The following is a 19,885-nucleotide window of genomic DNA, read 5'->3' on the forward strand; positions in this document are numbered from 1 at the left end:
TTCACTTCAATGCAGATCAGTTTTCATATTATAATTCGTGATCTCAAAATTTCAGGTATTTTGTATGAAAACTGCCTTTCTCACAAAAAACAAAACAAAACAATAAAAGTGATGTGCTGGCATTAATCAATGGTCCTGAATAAAACTACTAAATTTCATGACCCAAATATTTACTATTTTTGCACAGCACAACTGTGAAACCCACCTGAATCAAACTCAACAATGTTTGTACAAACACCTGTGGACAAAACTGTTGAATTTCATATAACTATATTCATAGGCTTCCAAAGTACAATCAGAAAAAGAGAAAAAACTCTTTGCATCAGCAGCAAAGAAATGTTCCACTTATAGTAGTGATGGAAAAGTGGTTTTAAAAAGTGCTAACTAATTTTGATGTTTTACAAAATAACCATAACATTCCCAATAAACAAAACGTTTTTTTCCCCTGTCTCATTGCTTCAGTTGGGCTTGATCTTTGTCCATGCTGAAGAGATGATTGCACAGGTGTGACATACACAAGTCACTCTTTTTTCTCAGTCAAGCTGCAGACCCAAAGTGGTGAGCTGTTCCTGGTTCTTAAAGAGAGAAGGTGGGGGAAGAGGAGAGATTTTTGAATTGTCCATTTTTCTTCATTTACAGAAGGAGTATTGGAGTGCAACAAGAAATTCACTTGTTCCCCAAGCCTGAAAGCAGATAAGGACACTGTTAATCAGACTGTAGTTCAAGACATTGTCATCAATTTTAAACCAATGGCTTCTCTACAGACAAAAACAGATGCAGGGCAAGAAGAGGTCTGAATCCAAGAGTTTTAGGCCAGCATATCATTGACCTGCCAACTGTTTTGACTTCAATATCCCAAGAATGAACGGTGAAACAAATGTTTATGCTCACAGAGCAGCCCTTTGTAAGTAACTTTACGAGCTATGTTTAATGTTAGCAACCCCAGCAAGCTACTCCAAGGCGGCTTGATGAACAGAGAGATATCCAAACGAGCAAAAAGTACTGCATGTGTGCCTGTTTAATTAATGTCTGTTTGTAAAGCTCAGAGACATGAATGGCAATGATCTGTGAGCGCCTAACTAATCTCCCCCTGGGACCCCTTCAAAGAGGCCATTTTCCACTGTATTACTTTCATTAAGGATGTTGTGCATTCCCACGCTGATGCTTTTTCTATTTATGAAACTTGTTTTCCACACCATTGGCCTCTGCACACATTTTATCCTCTCTTTTCAGCTAATACAAAGCAGAGCCTTTGATGTGTTTCTGGGCTATTGATATCATGGAGCAGTTTCAAAGGGCCAGGGTCATTGAGGGAAGGGAGAGGAAGTATGATGACATTTTCCAGGCCTTAGCAGACTTTGGTTTGGCTCAGACAATGTTTTCTGCTGGAGTCACCTGCAGGGATTTCCCATGAAGAAAACCAAGCTCCATGAGTGAAATGGAACAGTCTTGGAGAAAGCACCATGATGGAAAAGAGCTCAAATGCTTACAGAATGGATAAGCCTAAAAAGGTTTGGACTCTGGGTACGCAGTATGGCTTAGTGGATAGAGCACTGGGCAGGGACTCAAAACACCTGGGTTCCATCTGCTGGGTGACCATGGGTAAGTCATTTCACCTCCCTGTGACTCAGTTTCCCCATTTCTAAAATGGGAATAATTATACTGATTTTCTTTGCCAAGTGTCTGAGATCTAAGAGCTAGTTATTATTATTGTCCACTTTCCCAAAGCACTCACTTTGAGCAACTCCCTCGTCCTGCCTACTCAGCTTCCTCTGAACTTTACCTGAGATTTCTTTATCTAATAAACACTGCTCTGGGCCCTCTCCTTTTCCTTTGCCCTGGGCCCAGCTGCTCTCAAAATCCTCTGTTAGTTAATCCATGAACAGTTACTGCAACAGTCACTATTACTGTCTACTGCCTTTAGCCTGAATGCATGTGTGGTTAAGACTTCCTTTGTATTGGGAAGCACTGGTGGTGAACGTCACGAGAAGCAATGGAGAACAGAGATAACAGGAGCATAAGACCAGGGGCTGTCGGAAAGCTGGGGGTGTGTCTGAGGGATGCGGAGAACTGAAATCATTTAGGGCCAAATCCAATCATAGATTCATAGATATTAAGGTCAGAAGGGACCATTATGATCATCTAGTCTGACCTCCTGCACAATGCAGGCCACAGAATCTCACCCACCCACTCCTGCGATAAACCTCTCACCTATGTCTGAGCTATTGAAGTCCTCAAATCATGGTTTAAAGACTTCAAGGAGCAGAGAATCCTCCAGCAAGTGACCCTTGCCCCATGGTACAGAGGAAGGCGAAAAACCTCCAGGGTCTCTGCCAATCTGCCCCGGAGGAAAATTCTTTCCCGACCCCAAATATGGTGATCAGCTGAACCCTGAACCCATATGGGCAAGATTCACCAGCCAGATACCCAGGAAAGAATTCTCTGTAGTAACACAGATCCCACCCCATCTAACATCCCATCACAGGCCATTGGGCCTATTTACCATGAATATTAATTATCAATTAATTATCAATTAAGCCTGTGTAAGAAGGGTGTGCTGGTCCTGGGTGAGAAGTGAACAGAGGCCTCCACCTGGCTTTTGAAGGAGAGCTCAGAGGGGGACCCATCTACTGCACCTGGTGGACAATCTGCTGGCTAGGAACTTTGCTAGGCCCCAGTGCATATACTGTAATGTACAGTGCTTGGCAGGCTGTACATGTCTGTAAGTCACACTGTACCTTCTAAGTCATCCTACCCTGCACTGCCAGGCTGGTTGTGGTAAGCATCCTGCACGTGGTACCACACTTATCTCCATAGTGTTTATAACTGAACTTTAACACAGTTTAAAATGTGTTGACCATCCTCTGTTCTGCAGGCATCTCTTTCAGACACAGGTGGGCCTGAAACTTAAGTTTATCAGTTTTGGTAATGCCTAGCCTTCTTTGAGATCCACACATGATTCTACGTGATAGCCTATAGACAAATAACAAGCAGGTTAGGAAAGGCAGCTGACAGATTCATTCTTGATGGGCTTTCAGAAATTATTTCATGACAAATTGCGCCCTTGTAATTCGAAGTTCATTTTTTGTATGTTACAAATGGGATGAATCTTGGACCTTCTAAAAGCCTTAGATGTTTGCTTTAAATGTTGCTTTTTTCTGTAGCCTGGCTCATAGGTGAGCTGCCTACAAATTTAACTTTAACGTCTCCAGAAGAAGCTTGACAACAGCCTTACTAAATTAAGACAAAAGGGAACCTAAACCCTAAGTGTGCTGAGTGTTTGCTTTGGATGGGCATAAGGTGGCTGGATTTGCAGCCTGTGTGTATTTACCTGAGAGTTATTCCTGATAAGCAGAGTGATACTAAAGCACCACTCTGTGATAATGCTAACACCATCTGCCAGGGGCTGATAGCTTGCAGAGTAATGCTGTCATCAGCACTTGAGTGGTGATGGAAAGTTATTGCTTCAGTAATCACTGCTGCTTTCATCTTCTCTCTAATTTGCTACTGTCATTAAAAACTGTTGTAAAAAAAAACAGAGAAGAAACTTTTGTCTTTATTGTGATGAATTACTTCCAGGCCACCTCTGGGTGCCACTGCTGTGTGTTTACTGCCTTCTACCTACTGCCAGTTTTATTTACTCACACTGGAGAGTGAAATTTACTGTCCACCTATGACTACTCTTACCCTCTGATTTAGTGACAAATACCCAAAGGAGATTTATATTAGCATTGATATATATAAACTGCTGTAGCAGAGAGCTCAGTTTGGCCTAGTACAGTTAGCAGAGTTTACCTTTCTTCTGCAGGAGATTCTGTCTGGCTTTAATGAAAGCAAGAATGTCAGCATCAGTCTGGCTGTCTCCAGTGAGTGGGATAGACGAACTTGAACTCCGAGGGGTCCTGAAATAAACAAGTATATTCAGGGACTCAGCTGAGTAAGCAGATTGATTCTATGTTCTCTATTCCTGTCCCCTTTTTTTCTGTTTGAAAAAAAGATAGATTTAAGGGCTTTCGCCTGAGGTTGTGTTGGCAGAAGCCAGCCTAAGTTAGGGCAAAATCAAGGCCATGGTGTTTAAACTTTCCGATCTGTATACGCTTTTAAAATACACCGGGATTCCCATAAATCTAACAAACTGCAACCTGTTTAGTTATTACATGCTCTCCTCTCACACACAAAGAGTTAAAAATATTTTAATGTCAACCCACAGAAAATTACTGTCAAGCAGAGTTAAATAATATAATGAGGTCACTAGAGAAATAGTGGGTGTATCTATGCAATGCGACTCTTTGCTACAGAACTGATGCTGCTATTAGCATTGGACAAATCTGTTGCATCTGTGCCTCCGAGAGGCAAGCTGAGTGAGCATTCCATGGAATAGCATGTCAGCATGGATGTACATGTAGAACGAGATTGTGGATCACATGATGTTCATGACATTTGCCAGCAGTCACTGCAACCAGGACAAGTCTAGGGGATAAACAGCAGCTTACTGCAATATCTTTTTGCCTATTTAAGTCCCAATCCTGCACTGAGTCCCTGTGCCCATGTGGTTAAGCCAGGACCTTACATTATAAATTCTTTGACACAAAGATCATGGGTCAGATCTTCAGCTAGTATAAAATGGCATGGCTCCATTGATGTAAATTTACTCCAGCTGAAGATTTGGCCCTATGCCTTCACATTGGTTAATAGATGAACTAGTCCATAACTGGTACCATAATAAATACTACTAACATTTTCCAAATAGAAACTATCATAATCAAAGCACAATAAAAATATGGAAAGGAATCATGATTATATAGACATTCTACTTTTTAAAAAACTCTTTTCTAATTTTGGTTTTCTTGACAGCACTTAAGTAACTATTATGGCAGAATATAATCTTGGCTGATATAGAACAGATGTCTGATACTGTCCTGCTAATTAAGTCTCTAGCTGGTAAGTGGTGGTCTGCTGGCACAGAACCAAGATGGCAATTGCACAGAAATTGTTACAAACTCCACAAAATGTCTACTTTTATCTAATTAACAAGGATATTCTAAAACTCCAACAGAGCACTATTTCTTAGGATGATCTTTCTAGTAGCTATTAGTGGAGACATCTCTATAAAAACTATAAGGACTGAGTAAAAACTGAGGACCACAGGGGAGAGTCAGATATTCTCAGTTTAGGAAGCAGATTACAACACACTTTGTCACATGAAAGTCAACGTCCTCCTTTATGACCTGGAGTTACTGTTGTGCAGCATCTCATGGGTTCAGACGTAGGCCATCAAGGAGCCATTATCAAGAAATTATTCAGCACAGTATAGTAACTAATTCATATAAAAGTTAACTTTTCTGTACCTTCTGCTAAATTTTGATTAGCAGCAGTGTTAACAGTGAAAAATGTACAGTACATAAGACCAGGTGCTGCCTAACTTCCATTTTTTCCATTCCGTTTTTCCTTTCTCATTTCACACACACACACACACACATTTCTGAAACACTGATCTTTTGGGAAGAAATTTTCCATGCTTTGCCTCTTCTCAAAAGTGGATTATTTTGGAAAATTTGAGGAAAATACCTTCTGCTCTTTTTCCTATTGTAAATAAATAAATAAATAAATGCTAACCACATCTTCTTAGATACGGCTATAGTAAAAAAACAGCTCAAGTGTTAAACTTGAAGCACAGCAGGGTTATAGCTAGTTCTTTTTTGGAGTGGGGGGGAAGTGAACATAAACAAAAGTGATTCCAAAAAATCTCAGTAGCCTCTGCTAACAAATTCGTCGAGCATAAGGCAGCTATGCCTCCTTTGAGAAAACAATACAAATACTCACTACCCAGCCTGACAGACACAGGGGTTGTTGTTCTCAGTTGTTACTGGCATAATTTGCACAAAGGATAATGTGAATGTCTTAAGGAAATACACACAGCAAAATCCTATTAAAAATTCTGCTGTAACACCTGGGGTTGGGGAAAAGCATGGTGGTGAAAAATATTATGGATCTCTTGATTTTAAGGTCTCTGCATCCTACGTTGGTCTACAAATTCTAAGATCCCCATTTAAAAACAAAAGAATATAAAAAGAGCCTTTTATGTTGTTATGGTATATGTTTCACAATATGAACCAGCAGAAAACTGCCTCCAGTCAAACAGTAAGTGCACGAAACGTGGGGAGTCACCTCTCAATATGGGTGCATGGGGTATAAGTGAGGACAAAGCCTTACCTTTAATTATAAAGTCAGATTCAAAATGAGCAGCTTCAGTATATTATTAAGAGACACGGAGAGATGACAATGGAACATTCAGGATTCTAATGCACTGGAGACAAAATGCCAGCCTACCTTACCCTCTGAATCACACCAACATGCTCCCTACCTTGTATTTGAAGCTGAGTTGCTGATCCTGCTCAAGTTGTTTTTCCTACCACGATCTTCACTGGGGTTGACTCTACTGGTATCTGAAAAACTGGAGGTGGAAAATGGAGGGATAATTAAGAGTTTATGTGGAGGAAACTTCTGGATACATCTGAAATGACTACAATGAAGCTGGTTTTTAGAATGGTTTCAGAGTAGCAGCCGTGTTAGTCTGTATTCGCAAAAAGAAAAGAAGTACTTGTGGCACCTTAGAGACTAACCAATTTATTTGAGCATAAGCTTTCGTGAGCTACAGCTCACTTCATCGGATGCATTCAGTGGAAAATACAGTGAGGAGATTTATATACTCACAGAACATGAAAAAATGGGTGTTATCATACACACTGTAAGGAGAGTGATCACTTAAGATGAGCTAATACCAGCAGGATAGCGGGGGCAGGGGGGAAGAGAAAACCCTTTGTAGTGATAATCAAGGTGGGCCATTTCCAGCAGTTAACAAGAACATCTGAGGAACAGTGGGGGATGGAGGGGGGGAATAAACATGGGGAAATAGTTTTACTTTGTGTAATGACCCATCCACTCCCAGTCTCTATTCAAGCCTAAGTTAATTGTATCCCGTTTGCAAATTAATTCCAATTCAGCAGTCTCTTGTTGGAGTCTGTTTCTGAAGTCTTTTTGTTGTAATATTGCGACTTTTAGGTCTGTAATCGAGTGACCAGAGAGATTGAAGTGTTCTCTGACTAGTTTTTGAATGTTATAATTCTTGACATCTGATTTGTGTCCATTTATTCTTTTACATAGAGACTGGCCAGTTTGACCACCATACATGGCAGAGGGGCATTGCTGGCACATGATGGCATATATCACATTCGTAGATGTGCAGGTGAACGAGCCTCTGATAGTGTGGCTGATGTGATTAGGCCCTATGATGGTGTCCCCTCAAAGATATGTGGACACAGTTGGCAACGGACTTTGTTGCAAGGATAGGTTCCTGGGTTAGTGGTTCTGTTGTGTGGTTGCTGGTGAGTATTTGCTCCAGGTTGGGGGGCTGTCTGTAAGCAAGGACTGGCCTGTCTCCCAAGATTTGTGAGAGTGATGGGTCGTCCTTCAGGATAGGTTGTAGATCCTTGATGATGCGTTGGAGAGGTTTTAGTTGGAGGCTGAAGGTGATGGCTAGTGGCATTCTGTTATTTTCTTTGTTGGGCCTGTCCTGTAGTAGGTGATCTCTGGGTACTCTTCTGGCTCTGTCAATTTGTTTCTTCACTTCAGCAGGTGGGTACTGTAGTTGTAAGAATGCTTGAAAGAGATCTTGTAGGTGTTTGTCTCTGTCTGAGGGTTGGAGCAAATGCGGTTGTATCGCAGAGCTTGGCTGTAGACGATGGATTGTGTGGTGTGGTCTGGGTGAAAGCTGGAAGCATGTAGGTAGGAATAGTGGTCAGTAGGTCTCCGGTATAGGGTGGTGTTTATGTGACCATCGCTTATTAGCACCGTAGTGTCCAGGAAGTGGATCTCTTGTGTGGACTGGTCCAGGCTGAGGTTGATGGTGGGATGGAAATTGTTGAAATCATGGTGGAATTCCTCAAGGGCTTCTTTCCCATGGGTCCAGATGATGAAGATGTCATCAATATAGTGCAAGTAGAGTAGGGGCGTTAGGGGACGAGAGCTGAGGAAGCGTTGTTCTAAGTCAGCCATAAAAATGTTGGCATACTGTGGAGCCATGCGGGTACCCATAGCAGTGCCGCTGATTTGAAGGTATACATTGTCCCCAAATGTGAAATAGTTATGGGTGAGGACAAAGTCACAAAGTTCAGCCACCAGGTTTGCCGTGACGTTATTGGGGATACTGTTCCTGACGGCTTGTAGTCCATCTTTGTGTGGAACGTTGGTGTAGAGGGCTTCTACATCCATAGTGGCCAGGATGGTGTTTTCAGGAAGATCACCGATGGATTGTAGTTTCCTCAGGAAGTCGGTGGTGTCTCGAAGATAGCTGGGAGTGCTGGTAGCGTAGGGCCTGAGGAGGGAGTCTACATAGCCAGACAATCCTGCTGTCAGGGTGCCAATGCCTGAGATGATGGGGCGCCCAGGATTTCCAGGTTTATGGATCTTGGGTAGCAGATAGAATACCCCAGGTCGGGGTTCCAGGGGTGTGTCTGTGCGGATTTGTTCTTGTGCTTTTTCAGGGAGTTTCTTGAGCAAATGCTGTAGTTTCTTTTGGTAACCCTCAGTGGGATCAGAGGGTAATGGCTTGTAGAAAATGGTGTTGGAGAGCTGCCTAGCAGCCTCTTGTTCATATTCCAACCTATTCATGATGACGACAGCACCTCCTCTGTCAGCCTTTTTGATTATGATGTCAGAGTTGTTTCTGAGGCTGTGGATGGCATTGTGTTCTGCATGGCTAAGGTTATGGGGCAAGTGATGCTGCTTTTTTGTTTTAACTACCAAAAACACCTCTTGCTTACAGGAATAAGGGAATTTTCTATCCAACTTATGTGATGATGGCACTAGCATAGTGAATATGGCCACAAAAAAGCACTCTTAGGACTTAATGTTTTAGAGTGGCAAACAAGGGGGTAAAGAATCAGAGGACAATGCACCATTTCACTTTCTATGAAGGAGTTTTAATTTCACGATGGAGGATTTTGGTGTATTTTAGAAATACATTTTGTGAACTCTCTAAATTAATACTGAGCCAAACGTTGAGGCCTTAACTCAGTTTGTACCCAGCCTTTACTCAGGCAAAATTATTACTGAAATCAAAGGGAGACTGGATAAAAACTGAGCAAGGACCTACGGATCTGGCTTGTTGATCATAGCTTTGCTTATTGCAAAAGGGTGTAGCACATTCTGCCCCTGGAGAGATGCCATTATCAAGGGATCTCTCAATTAGGAAGGCAGATTTCTGCCATAGATGTCAATTTCACCTTGTCCAGCAGCTTTCCTGTGTCTATGGGGTTAGTATATACAGCAGTATTTCTTATGTCAGTACTAAGAGAGAATTACAACATGGTGTTATTCAGGAGCAGTGTGTTTCCGCTAGGTGGTGGGCTTGGTGTATTCCTGCTTTTTTAACCCTGCAGTAGTTCATTCACTTTGGCTTATGAATTGATATTTCTGGCAGAGAACTTGAAAAAGGAAAGAAATTTATTACTAATATTTTACTGTGTTACATCGTGCCAGGTTCAGTTTTGCAGAATATACTGTGCCCAAGAGTGTAAGTTATTTTCAAATGAGAAACTCATAGGTTATGGGGTTGAACATTTCTCTTTAACTCCTGAAGTCCTATACCATTGGTATCTGCCTACTGCATTGAAATGACACTCACTTTAAATTAATTAAATTTAAATTAATACAAAATGCAGCTTTCAATAAGTGTTTAATACTTCATGCTTATCTCACACCATTGTGTCTGGGTGTTAAAAGGGCCTCAAGAGAATGGGTAATGTATGACATATTATTACTGTGATGCAATAACTAGGCACAAAGGAGTTCCACTTTTCTTCAGAGCTATCAGATCAATACAGAACTTTAGAACTTGAGTAAAATTTTCAAAAACATCTGAGTGACTTAGAGGTGAAGTCCCACTTTCAAATGTGACTTAGGTACTTAGGAGTCTTCTCTTTGACTTCCAACTAGAATTAGGCTCCTAAATTCCTAAGTCACTTTTGAAAATAGAACTTAGGCTTCTATATCAGTTAGGTGCTTTTGAAAGTGTTCCCTACAGTTTTCACTCTGAACATACCTCAGGTTTATTTGGGTTGCATTAGAAAATTATCAGCCTCCTTTCTGACAGGGTCTTGGAAGGCACAGACAGGCCAAACTGCTGATTTCAAATCTTGTGAGTTACAGGGTTTCTGGGGAATTGAAGGGAGCGAGGTATTCTGTGTAGAGTGGGCAAAATATTTGCAGCAAGATTCAAACTGCTTGAAATTTGAGCATTTTTAGTGACTTGAGTTTTGTGGGTAGTCTTTTCTCCACAAATGAGCTCAAATGGAAATTCACCAACAGAGGATTTTTTCCTCAGAGACAAGGTGGGTGAGGTAACATTTTTTATTGGACCAACTTCTGTTGGTGAGAGAGACAAGCTTTCAAGCTACACAGAGGTCTTCTTCCGCAGACACATTATAATACCCACAAATGTTCCGAATTGTGACATTTCAAGGGCATGAAAAATGGACAAAATGGAAAATGCTACAAAAACGTTGTGAAAATATTTCCCCAGTTTCACACAATACCTATACAGCGAATGACTCCTGCAATCCAGGGAAAGAAATGTAAAGACAATAGCAGGTAAGAAGTCATCAGAGAACGTGCAGGACCTGAGATTATCTCCTGTGGAATGTAAATTGAAAGTAGGGGGCCTCAAGGACAAAGCTAGAGAGTTAAAGGGTCTGTTGAGGTCAAAGAGAAAGATTTGGATGTCCATGGAGTCTGTTGGAGTTGGAGAAAGGGAGTTGGGTGAAGCAAAAGGGATTGGATAACATTAAGAGACAAAGATCTGACTGAGCTGGAAACAGAAGTGGAGACAGAAATGGGAGAAGGGAACCCTCCAGAGCTTCTGAGAATCATAGAATCATAGAATATCAGAGTTGGAAGGGACCTCAGGAGATCATCTTGTCCAACCCCCTGCTCAAAGCAGGACCAATCCTCAATTTTTGCCCCAGATCCCTAAATGGCCCCCTCAAGGATTGAACTCACAACCCTGGGTTTAGCAGGCCAATGCTCAAACCACTGAGCTATCCCTCCCCAGAACCAAAACTTTCTAGACTCAATGAGAATGCACCATCATGTGAACAATTCCATCCTTCACTAGCAGTTAATCTAAATATTCAGCGAGTAAAGTTGATAATACAAGAATCTGATAAACTTCCTAAATAAAAACCAATGTGAGAGAGGAATCGTGGAATGCCTATCCACCAGGATGAACTGAATACTATCCTTGTGTTTTGGTGTGGAGCAGCAAAGGAGTACTGAGCCAGAATTGTACAATTTAAGATGTTTTACAGAGTTAGTAGGATGCCACAGACAGACACATGCACACCCACACAATTGCAATTAACTCACAGCTTTATGCTGACGACCGTGTGGATAAGTGAGTGCATTCTCTTTCTGATGCTTTGGGAATTTCATCAGGTATATTTTTTAGTAAAATAGTCTCTTGTTTTCTGTATTTCATATTGCTCTCCCCTTCACATTATATTTTCACTCTGCGTTTGTTGAGATATTCATAGACCTTTTTCAGTCTGGAGAGATGATCAGCCTTTCTCTGTTTTCTCCCCATTACAGACTTTTTCATCATTGTGACTAAATTAATTTCCTTTGAATGGATTGGATTTGCTGCTTCTAACAGCCTCATATGACACTTGTTAGGAGCTGTTCACATGTTGCATTTGCACTAAGTCTAGAAATTTTGGATATATGAGATGATAAATTTAATTTAGATTTGAAAACTTTTATTAGAAGATCTAGGAGGATTTACAATTAGTATCACTTCATATGTACTCTAAAGATCTTATTTGAAGCCTTATGCTCTTATTAGGTAACATTTTTTGTTCTTATTTGTATGCATGGATATTTTCATTATACGTCATTAAAGCTTACACAAAACCTAAGAAAATGGAACAAAAATTTAATATTATTTTTGATGTCTCTGGCTGTTCTTCCTCTAACTCATCAGATGTTGTTGACCTTTTTCTTAATAGGTTGCCCGTACACCCCCATCGCTACCAAGAATTGTAATCACTATTTGAAATCTCTTTTGGCCCTTATGTTTTCTGAACATTTCAGATTACTGTTTGCGATCAGAGAAGGCTATAAAATATTCAAAACTACCTGGCATGAAGCCTTGTCCCAAGAATGGCAGAGCAAGCAAGTTTCGTTTTGTAATGAATGTTTCTGGTTAAGCCTCTAGAAAATGCCTGGTATAAATTTCAGCTATCTGAAATACATCAGAGATGGTAATATGAGTAAGGCAACACTAGCTTACCTGTGTAACACAGCACTTTTCCTATAGGAAGGTAAATCTCATGTAGAATACATTGAGAATGGCTTGTGTGTAAGTGTGTGTTTATACAAAACAAACCACAAGGTACTAAATTCTGTTCTGCTGCTATTGAAATCAATGGGATTTTTGCCATTCACTTCAGTGGAAGAAAGATCAAGCCAGTGGTTTTGGGTCTTTAAGGCCTGATCCTGTGAGGTACTAAGTTCCCTTGCTTAGCACTTTATAGAACTGACCCCTTAGTAACACAGACTAGTTCTGTGTGAGTTGCTAAGGGCTGAAACACTGTTTTATTTAAAGGAAGATAAATATTTGGCCACAAATTTGTTAATTTTGTCCATTTAAACCTAACACGGATTACCAAACTGTTCTTGGACTTAAGTTATAAATTGACCTGAGACATTATGCGGGGGGAGGGATAGCTCAGTGGTTTGAGCATTGGCCTGCTTAAACCCAAGGGTTGTGAGCTCAATCCTTGAGGGGCCATTTAGGGATCTGGGGCAAAAATTGGGGGATTTGTCCTGCTTTGAGCAGGGGGTTGGACTAGATGACCTCCTGAGGTTCCTTCCAACCCTGATATTCTATGATTATCATGTATTACTTGGGGATATCTCTTCTCTTTCTGAGACCTGATCATCTCTGCTACCTCTAATTAATGACATTCCGAACAGCCATGGCACAAATTAAGTATTTTATTATTCTAAAATGTTTGTAAAGTGCCCCATAAACAATAATAGTCAACATAAACTGTGCATTACAGACTTATTCATAGATATTTTATTTAGGCCAGAAGGGACCATTATGATCATCTAGTCTGACCTCTTGCACAATGCAGGCCACAGAATTTCACCCACCACTCCTAAAAAAGACCTCACACCTATATCTGTGCTATTGAAGTCCTCAAATTGTAGTTTGAAGACCTCAAGGAGCAGAGAATCCTCCAGCAAGTGACCCGTGCCCCATGCTACAGAGGAAGGCGAAAAACCTCCAGGGCCTTCCAATCTGCCCTGGAGGAAAATTCCTTCCCGACCCCAAATATGGCGATCAGCTAAACCCTGAGCATATGGGCAAGATTCATCAGCCAGATACTACAGAAAATTCTTTCCCGGGTAACTTGGATCTTACCCCATCTAAAAACCCATCACAGGCCATTGGGCCTATTTACCATGAATATTTAATTACCAAAACCATGTTATCCCATCATACCATCTCCTCCATAAGCTTATCGAGTTTAATCTTAAAGCAAGATAGATCTTTTGCCCCCACTACTTCCCTCGGAAGGCTATTCCAAAACTTCACTCCTCTGATGGTTAGAAACCTTCGTCTAATTTCTAATCTAAATTTCCTAGTGGCCAGTTTATATCCATTTGTTCTTGTGTCCACATTGGTACTGAGTTTAAATAATTCCTCTCCCTCTCTGGTATTTATCCCTCTGATATATTTATAGAGAGCAATCATATCTCCCCTCAACCTTCTTTTAGTTAGGCTAAACAAGCCAAGCTCCCTGAGTCTCCTTTCATAAGACAAGTTTTCCATTCCTCGGATCATCCTAGTAGCCCTTCTCTGTACCTGTTCCAGTTTGAATTCATCCTTCTTAAACATGGGAGACCAGAACTGCACACAGTATTCCAGGTGAGGTCTCACCAGTGCCTTATATAACGGTACTAAAACCTCCTTATCCCAACTGGAAATACCTCTCCTAATGCATCCCAAGACGACATTAGCTTTTTTCACAGCCATATCACATTGGCAGCTCATAGTCATCCTATGATCAACCAATACTCCAAGGTCCTTTTCCTCCTCCGTTACTTCTAGTTGATGCGTCCCTAGCTTATAACTAAAATTCTTGTTATTAATCCCTAAATGCATGACCTTACACTTCTCACTATTAAATTTCATCCTATTCCTGTTACTCCAGTTTACAAGGTCATCCAGATCCTCCTGTAGGGTATCCCTGTCCTTCTCTAAATTAGCAATACCTCCCAGCTTTGTATCATCTGCAAACTTTATTAGCACACTCCCACTTTTTGTGCCCAGGTCAGTAATAAAAAGATTAAATAAGATTGGTCCCAAAACTGATCCTTGAGGAACTCCACTGGTAACCTCCCTCCAACTTGACAGTTCACCTTTCAGTAGGACCCGTTGTAGTCTCCCCTTTAACCAATTCCCTATCCACCTTTCAATTTTCCTATTGATGCCCATCTTATCCAATTTAACTAATAATTCCCCATGTGGCACAGTATCAAACGCCTTACTAAAATCTAAGTAAATTAGATCCACTGCGTTTCCTTTATCTAAAAAATCTGTTACTCTCTCAAAGAAGGAGATCAGGTTGGTTTGGCACGATCTACCTTTTGTAAAACCATGTTGTATTTTGTCCCATTTACCATTGACTTCAATGTCCTTAACTACCTTCTCCTTCAAAATTTTTTCCAAGACCTTGCATACTACAGATGTCAAACTAACAGGCCTATAATTACTTGGATCACTTTTTTCCCCTTTCTTAAAAATAGGAACTATGTTAGCAATTCTCCAATCATACGGTACAACCCCTGAGTTTACAGATTCATTAAAAATTCTTGCTAATGGGCTTGCAATTTCTTGTGCCAATTCTTTTAATATTCTTGGATGAAGATTATCTGGGCCCCCCGATTTAGTCCCATTAAGCTGTTTGAGTTTCGCTTCTACCTCAGATATGGTGATGTCTACCTCCATATCCTCATTCCCATTTATCATGCTACCATTATCCCTAAGATCCTCTTTAGTCTTATTAAAGACTGAGGCAAAGTATTTGTTTAGATATTGGGCCATGCCTAGATTATCCTTGACCTCCACTCCATCCTCAGTTTTTAGCGGTCCCACTTCTTCTTTCTTTGTTTTCTTCCTATTTATATGACTATAGAACCTTTTACTATTGGTTTTAATTCCCTTTGCAAGGTCCAACTCTACTTGACTTTTAGCCTGTCTCACTTTATCCCTACATATTCTGACCTCAATAAGGTAGCTTTCCTTACTGATCCCTCCCTTCTTCCACTCCCTATATGCTTTCTGCTTTTTCTTAATTACCTCTCTAAGATGCTTGCTCATCCAGCTTGGTCTACAACTCCTGCCTATGAATTTTTTCCCCTTTCTTGGGATGCAGGCTTCCGATAGCTTCTGCAGCTTTAATTTAAAATAATCCCAGGCCTCCTCTACCTTTAAACCCATAAATTCTTCAGTCCAATCCACTTCCCTAACTAATTTCCTTAATTTTTGAAAGTCAGCCCTTTTGAAATCAAAAACCCTAGTTGCAGATTTATTTTTGTTAATCCTTCCATTCAGTTTGAACTGAATTAGCTCATGATCACTTGAGCCAAGACTATCCCCTACAACCATTTCCTCTATGAGGTCCTCATTACTCACCAAGACCAAATCTAAAATGGCATCCCCTCTAGTCGGTTCAGCAACTACTTGCTGAAGGAATCCATCAGCTATCGCATCTAGGAAAATCTGAGCCCTATTATTATTACTAGCACTCGTCCTCCAGTCTATATCTGGGAAGTTAAAGTCTCCCATGATCACACAGTTTCCATTAGTATTTACTTTATTAAAAACATTAAAAAGGGCTCTATCCATATCCAAATTAGATCCCGGCGGTCTATAGCACACCCCAAGCACTATCCCAGGGGAGGCTCTAATAGTTTTCTTCCCCAATTTAATTGTTGCCCAGACAGACTCAGTCATATCCATTTCATCGCTTCTTATTTCTTTACATTCTATCTCATCATTGATATACAGTGCTACTCCACCACCTTTACCTTTATTTCAGTCTTTCCTAAACAGCACATACCCTTCAATACCTGTAGCCCAGTCATGACTACTATTCCACCAGGTCTCTGTTATACCTATAATATCTGGTTTCACTTCCTGCACCAGTAACTCTAGTTCCTCCATTTTGTTACCTAGGCTCCTTGCATTAGTGTACAAACATCTTAATTTTTGCTGTTTGGCCTCACTCACATTCTGTACCCTATTAGGCACGGTTATTTTACTACCAGTATAACCTATTAGACTTGTATCTACACTGCCCTTCCTCCTACCTACAGCTGTATCCACTCTTACTTCATTTTCTTTCCACTCTATGCTAAATTCTGGCGTGGAGATTACCTGGACATCTCCCAACCATCTCCCCCAAATTCCTAGTTTAAAGCTCTCTTAATCAGTTGTGCCAGCCTCCATCCTAGAAGTCTATTTCCTTCCCTACTCAGATGAAGTCCATCCCGAGAGAACTGTCCTCTATCCATGAATGCCTCCCAATGACCATACATCCCAAAGCCCTCCTTATAGCACCACTGCCTAAGCCATCTATTGATAGTCATAATCTTGTCACACCTTTGTTGCCCTTCTCTAGGAACAGGCAGAATCCCACTAAAGATCACCTGAGCCTCAATTTCCTTAAGCGTCCTCCCCAGCCTAGCATAGTCTCCCTTAATACTTTCCAGCGAGAATCTAGCCGTATCATTTGTTCCCACATGAAGGATAATTAGGGGATTCTTTCCCGCTCCCTTTAGAATCCTTTTCAACCTCAGGTCTACATCCCGTATCTTAGCACCTGGAAGACAGCACACCCTCCTATTTTCTGGATCAGCTCTGGTTACAGGCCTATCTATTCTTCTCAGTAAAGAGTCCCCAATCACATAGACCTGCCTTTTCCTAGTGACGGTGCTATTCTCCAGTCTATCCCCTGTTCCCTCTGGCTGCAAGTTCTTTCCATTCCCATTCTCCCTTGTAATCCTTTTTAACCCATCCTGTATCCTCCTGGGGCTCATATTTGGTGTAATCTCCATTAACTCTTCCCCTTTTCCTATAGGACTAACCGCTCTTCTCTTCTTCCTTGCCCTGTCACCTTCAGTGACTACCTGCTGAGCCCCTTCTTCATTTTCCAACTCTGCAAACCTATTCTGAAGCTCTATTTCTCCTTCACTAGCCCGTCTTTTCCTCTGCCTAGTTCTTTTAGTCACATGCTTCCACTGACCACTTTCCTCACCCAGTCTCCCCTCAGAATTCCCTAGTCCTGCTTCCATCTGCAAGTCTGAGCTTTTCCCTTCAGATACCTCATGTCTTTGCTCCATAATCTGCTCAAACCCCTTCCTAAACTCTACCAGACTTTCCACCTGCATCTCCAAACCTCTGATCTTTTCCTCCATCAGCTCTATCAGACGGCATTTCATGCAGACAAAACTCTTACCAGGTGCCCCCTCCAGGATCATGTACATACCACAGCTTCCACATCCAGTCATCTTCATTGTGTCATCTGCTACATGGGTCACTCCCACTGCCACCTCTGAATCTGTCATAGCCTTCCCACCTAAATCCTGTTAATCTGGGAAACACAAACCACACCAAAACACCACCACTCACAGCAAAACCAAACCCCACACAAGCACCACAAGACAAACTCCCCTGTTTACAGCTCTGTGCTAGCTCCTGTGCCGCTGCACGACTGGCTGCTACCTTTATAGGACCCCTAGTCAGTGAAGCCCCGCCCCCTAATCAGGGCTCAGCTTCTCTCCCAGCACAAAGCCCCTACAAGCCTCTACACATACAGATACTACCAATACAAAACCAAACAAACACAAATACCTTCTCCTCCAACAGAACTCCCACTCAAACCAAAACTCATGACCAAAGGGTTTTCTTAGAATGAATATATAGATTTTGAGAAAGGTTACCTTAGCCAAATCCCTGAGTTGTATCCTGGGATGGTGAAATGTGCCAAGACAGACATTCTATTACTTCTAATCCTGAAGTCTGCATTTGCCTCTGTTCATACCAAGGAGCTAGTTTGAATGGTTTTAGTGCGTGCTTATTCTGTCAGTGGTAGTCTTACATTTCTGACAGGGAGCCCACTAAGTGTTAGATTTTATGTCCATTCAACATATCTTCTAACTGTATTCCTTCTCGGATATGGCTCCCTGTTTCCACTGATCTACATACAACTTTCTATGGTATATAATTCATATCAGCTTCTACTTGTGACCAGTCTGCCGGATGGGTGATGATGGTAGTATCAATTTATATGAACATATTACCAGTTTCTTGGTGGATTGGGTAACAAAGGGCCATCTGTGAACCAGGACTATGTAACAGAGAGGGGAAGTTATAGCCAAGGTCTCATCCTACATAATGTAACGTTACTGAGTCTACTGGGTATAAAGTGGATCCGATGCATCCAATGAAGTGAGCTGTAGCTCACGAAAGCTTATGCTCAAATAAATTGGTTAGTCTCTAAGGTGCCACAAGTACTCCTTTTCCATATTCTGAAACTGTGTGAAACTGGAAACTTTCCCTCTAGAATGTTAAAGCCTCAACCAGGTTCCAAAGAGCAAGAGTACATTTTCATGCACAGTGGGATACTAAGCCTGCAGCTCCCCCTCACAATAAAAGAGCTGTGTTTCTAATTGTGTGTGCATACACTGAAAATATACCTGTGTGAAATTGGTTTAAAGAGCTTAACATAAAATAAGATTAACTCTCCATGAAACTATGAGAAAAGAAGAACAGTGGACTTCAAAAGGTCACTACAAAAGTAACTTCAAAGGTGAAATTAGATACGGGAAAACAAAATTACAACTACACTGGCTCCTCATAGAACATCACATCAGTTCAAGGTCTCTGTCCTTACATTCAAGATGCTTAATAATCTCAGCCTAGGATACATAAAAATCACCTAAAACTCCAGGACCAGGACCACGGTAAATAGCTAAACCCTGGCACAATGGAACTGTCTAGTGTAAGGGTAAAGTTTGTGCAGGAGAAATCATGTTTTCCCTATTGTTTTTCTTCAGTTTGTTCATTTCAGCAGCCCTTTTTTCTTTACCCTCAAGACAAAATGCTGTAAGCAGACTTGAAGGGGTAAGGAGGGGAGGAGGGGAGTACCTCCATTTGATGGACACCCAGCCAGCCAGTTAGCTGTAAAATCCCTCTTGGTCTGTTCTCTGCTTGCTTTACCTGTAAAGGGTTAACAAGCCCACAGGTAAAAGGAAAGGAGTGGGCACCTGACCAAAAGAGCCAATGGGAAGGTAGAACTTTTTAAAATAGGGAAAGAAACTTTCCCTTTGTCTGTTGTTCTCCGGGCTGCAGGGACATGGAGCAGTAATATTGTAAACAGCTTTAAGCCAGGTCTGATTACAGATTATCAATTCATACCTCGAACCTACTTATCTGGAGCCTTAGATATGTAAGTAAAATTAGGGAATGTCTAAAAAGATGCAATTAGGGTTATTTCTTTTATTTATTTTTTGGATTGTGGACTCCTCTGTGCTAACCCCAGATGCTTTTGTTTGCTTGTAACCTTTAAGCTGAACCCCCAAGAAAGCTATGTTGGGTGCTTAATTTTTGGATTTGCTCTTTTAAAATCTAGCAAAAGCCTAAGTTCCAGATGTATTTTCTTTCTTTTTGTTTTTAATAAAATTTACCTTTTTTAAGAACAGGATTAGATTTTTGGTGTCCTCATGGGTTTGTGCCTGTTGTTTGATTAGCTGG

The 19,885-nt window shown here is 41.1% G+C and overlaps 1 protein-coding gene across 1 annotated transcript in view; it reads right to left on the minus strand.

Moving 5' to 3' along the window:
* Positions 1 to 186: 186 nt before the first annotated feature.
* Positions 187 to 19,885, minus strand: part of KIF6 (kinesin family member 6) — a 286,955-nt gene continuing 267,256 nt past the window's right edge. The window contains exons 20-22 of the mRNA XM_073338562.1: positions 6,365 to 6,454; positions 3,796 to 3,902; positions 187 to 683 (exon numbers count right to left, since the gene is read on the minus strand). Of these exons, the coding sequence (XP_073194663.1) occupies positions 667 to 683; positions 3,796 to 3,902; positions 6,365 to 6,454 (214 nt within the window). The 3' untranslated portion in view covers positions 187 to 666. The remainder of the gene's footprint in view (positions 684 to 3,795; positions 3,903 to 6,364; positions 6,455 to 19,885) is intronic.

The sequence above is a fragment of the Lepidochelys kempii genome, chromosome 3 (assembly GCF_965140265.1).
Source record: "Lepidochelys kempii isolate rLepKem1 chromosome 3, rLepKem1.hap2, whole genome shotgun sequence".
Classification (NCBI taxonomy): Eukaryota; Metazoa; Chordata; order Testudines; family Cheloniidae; genus Lepidochelys; species Lepidochelys kempii.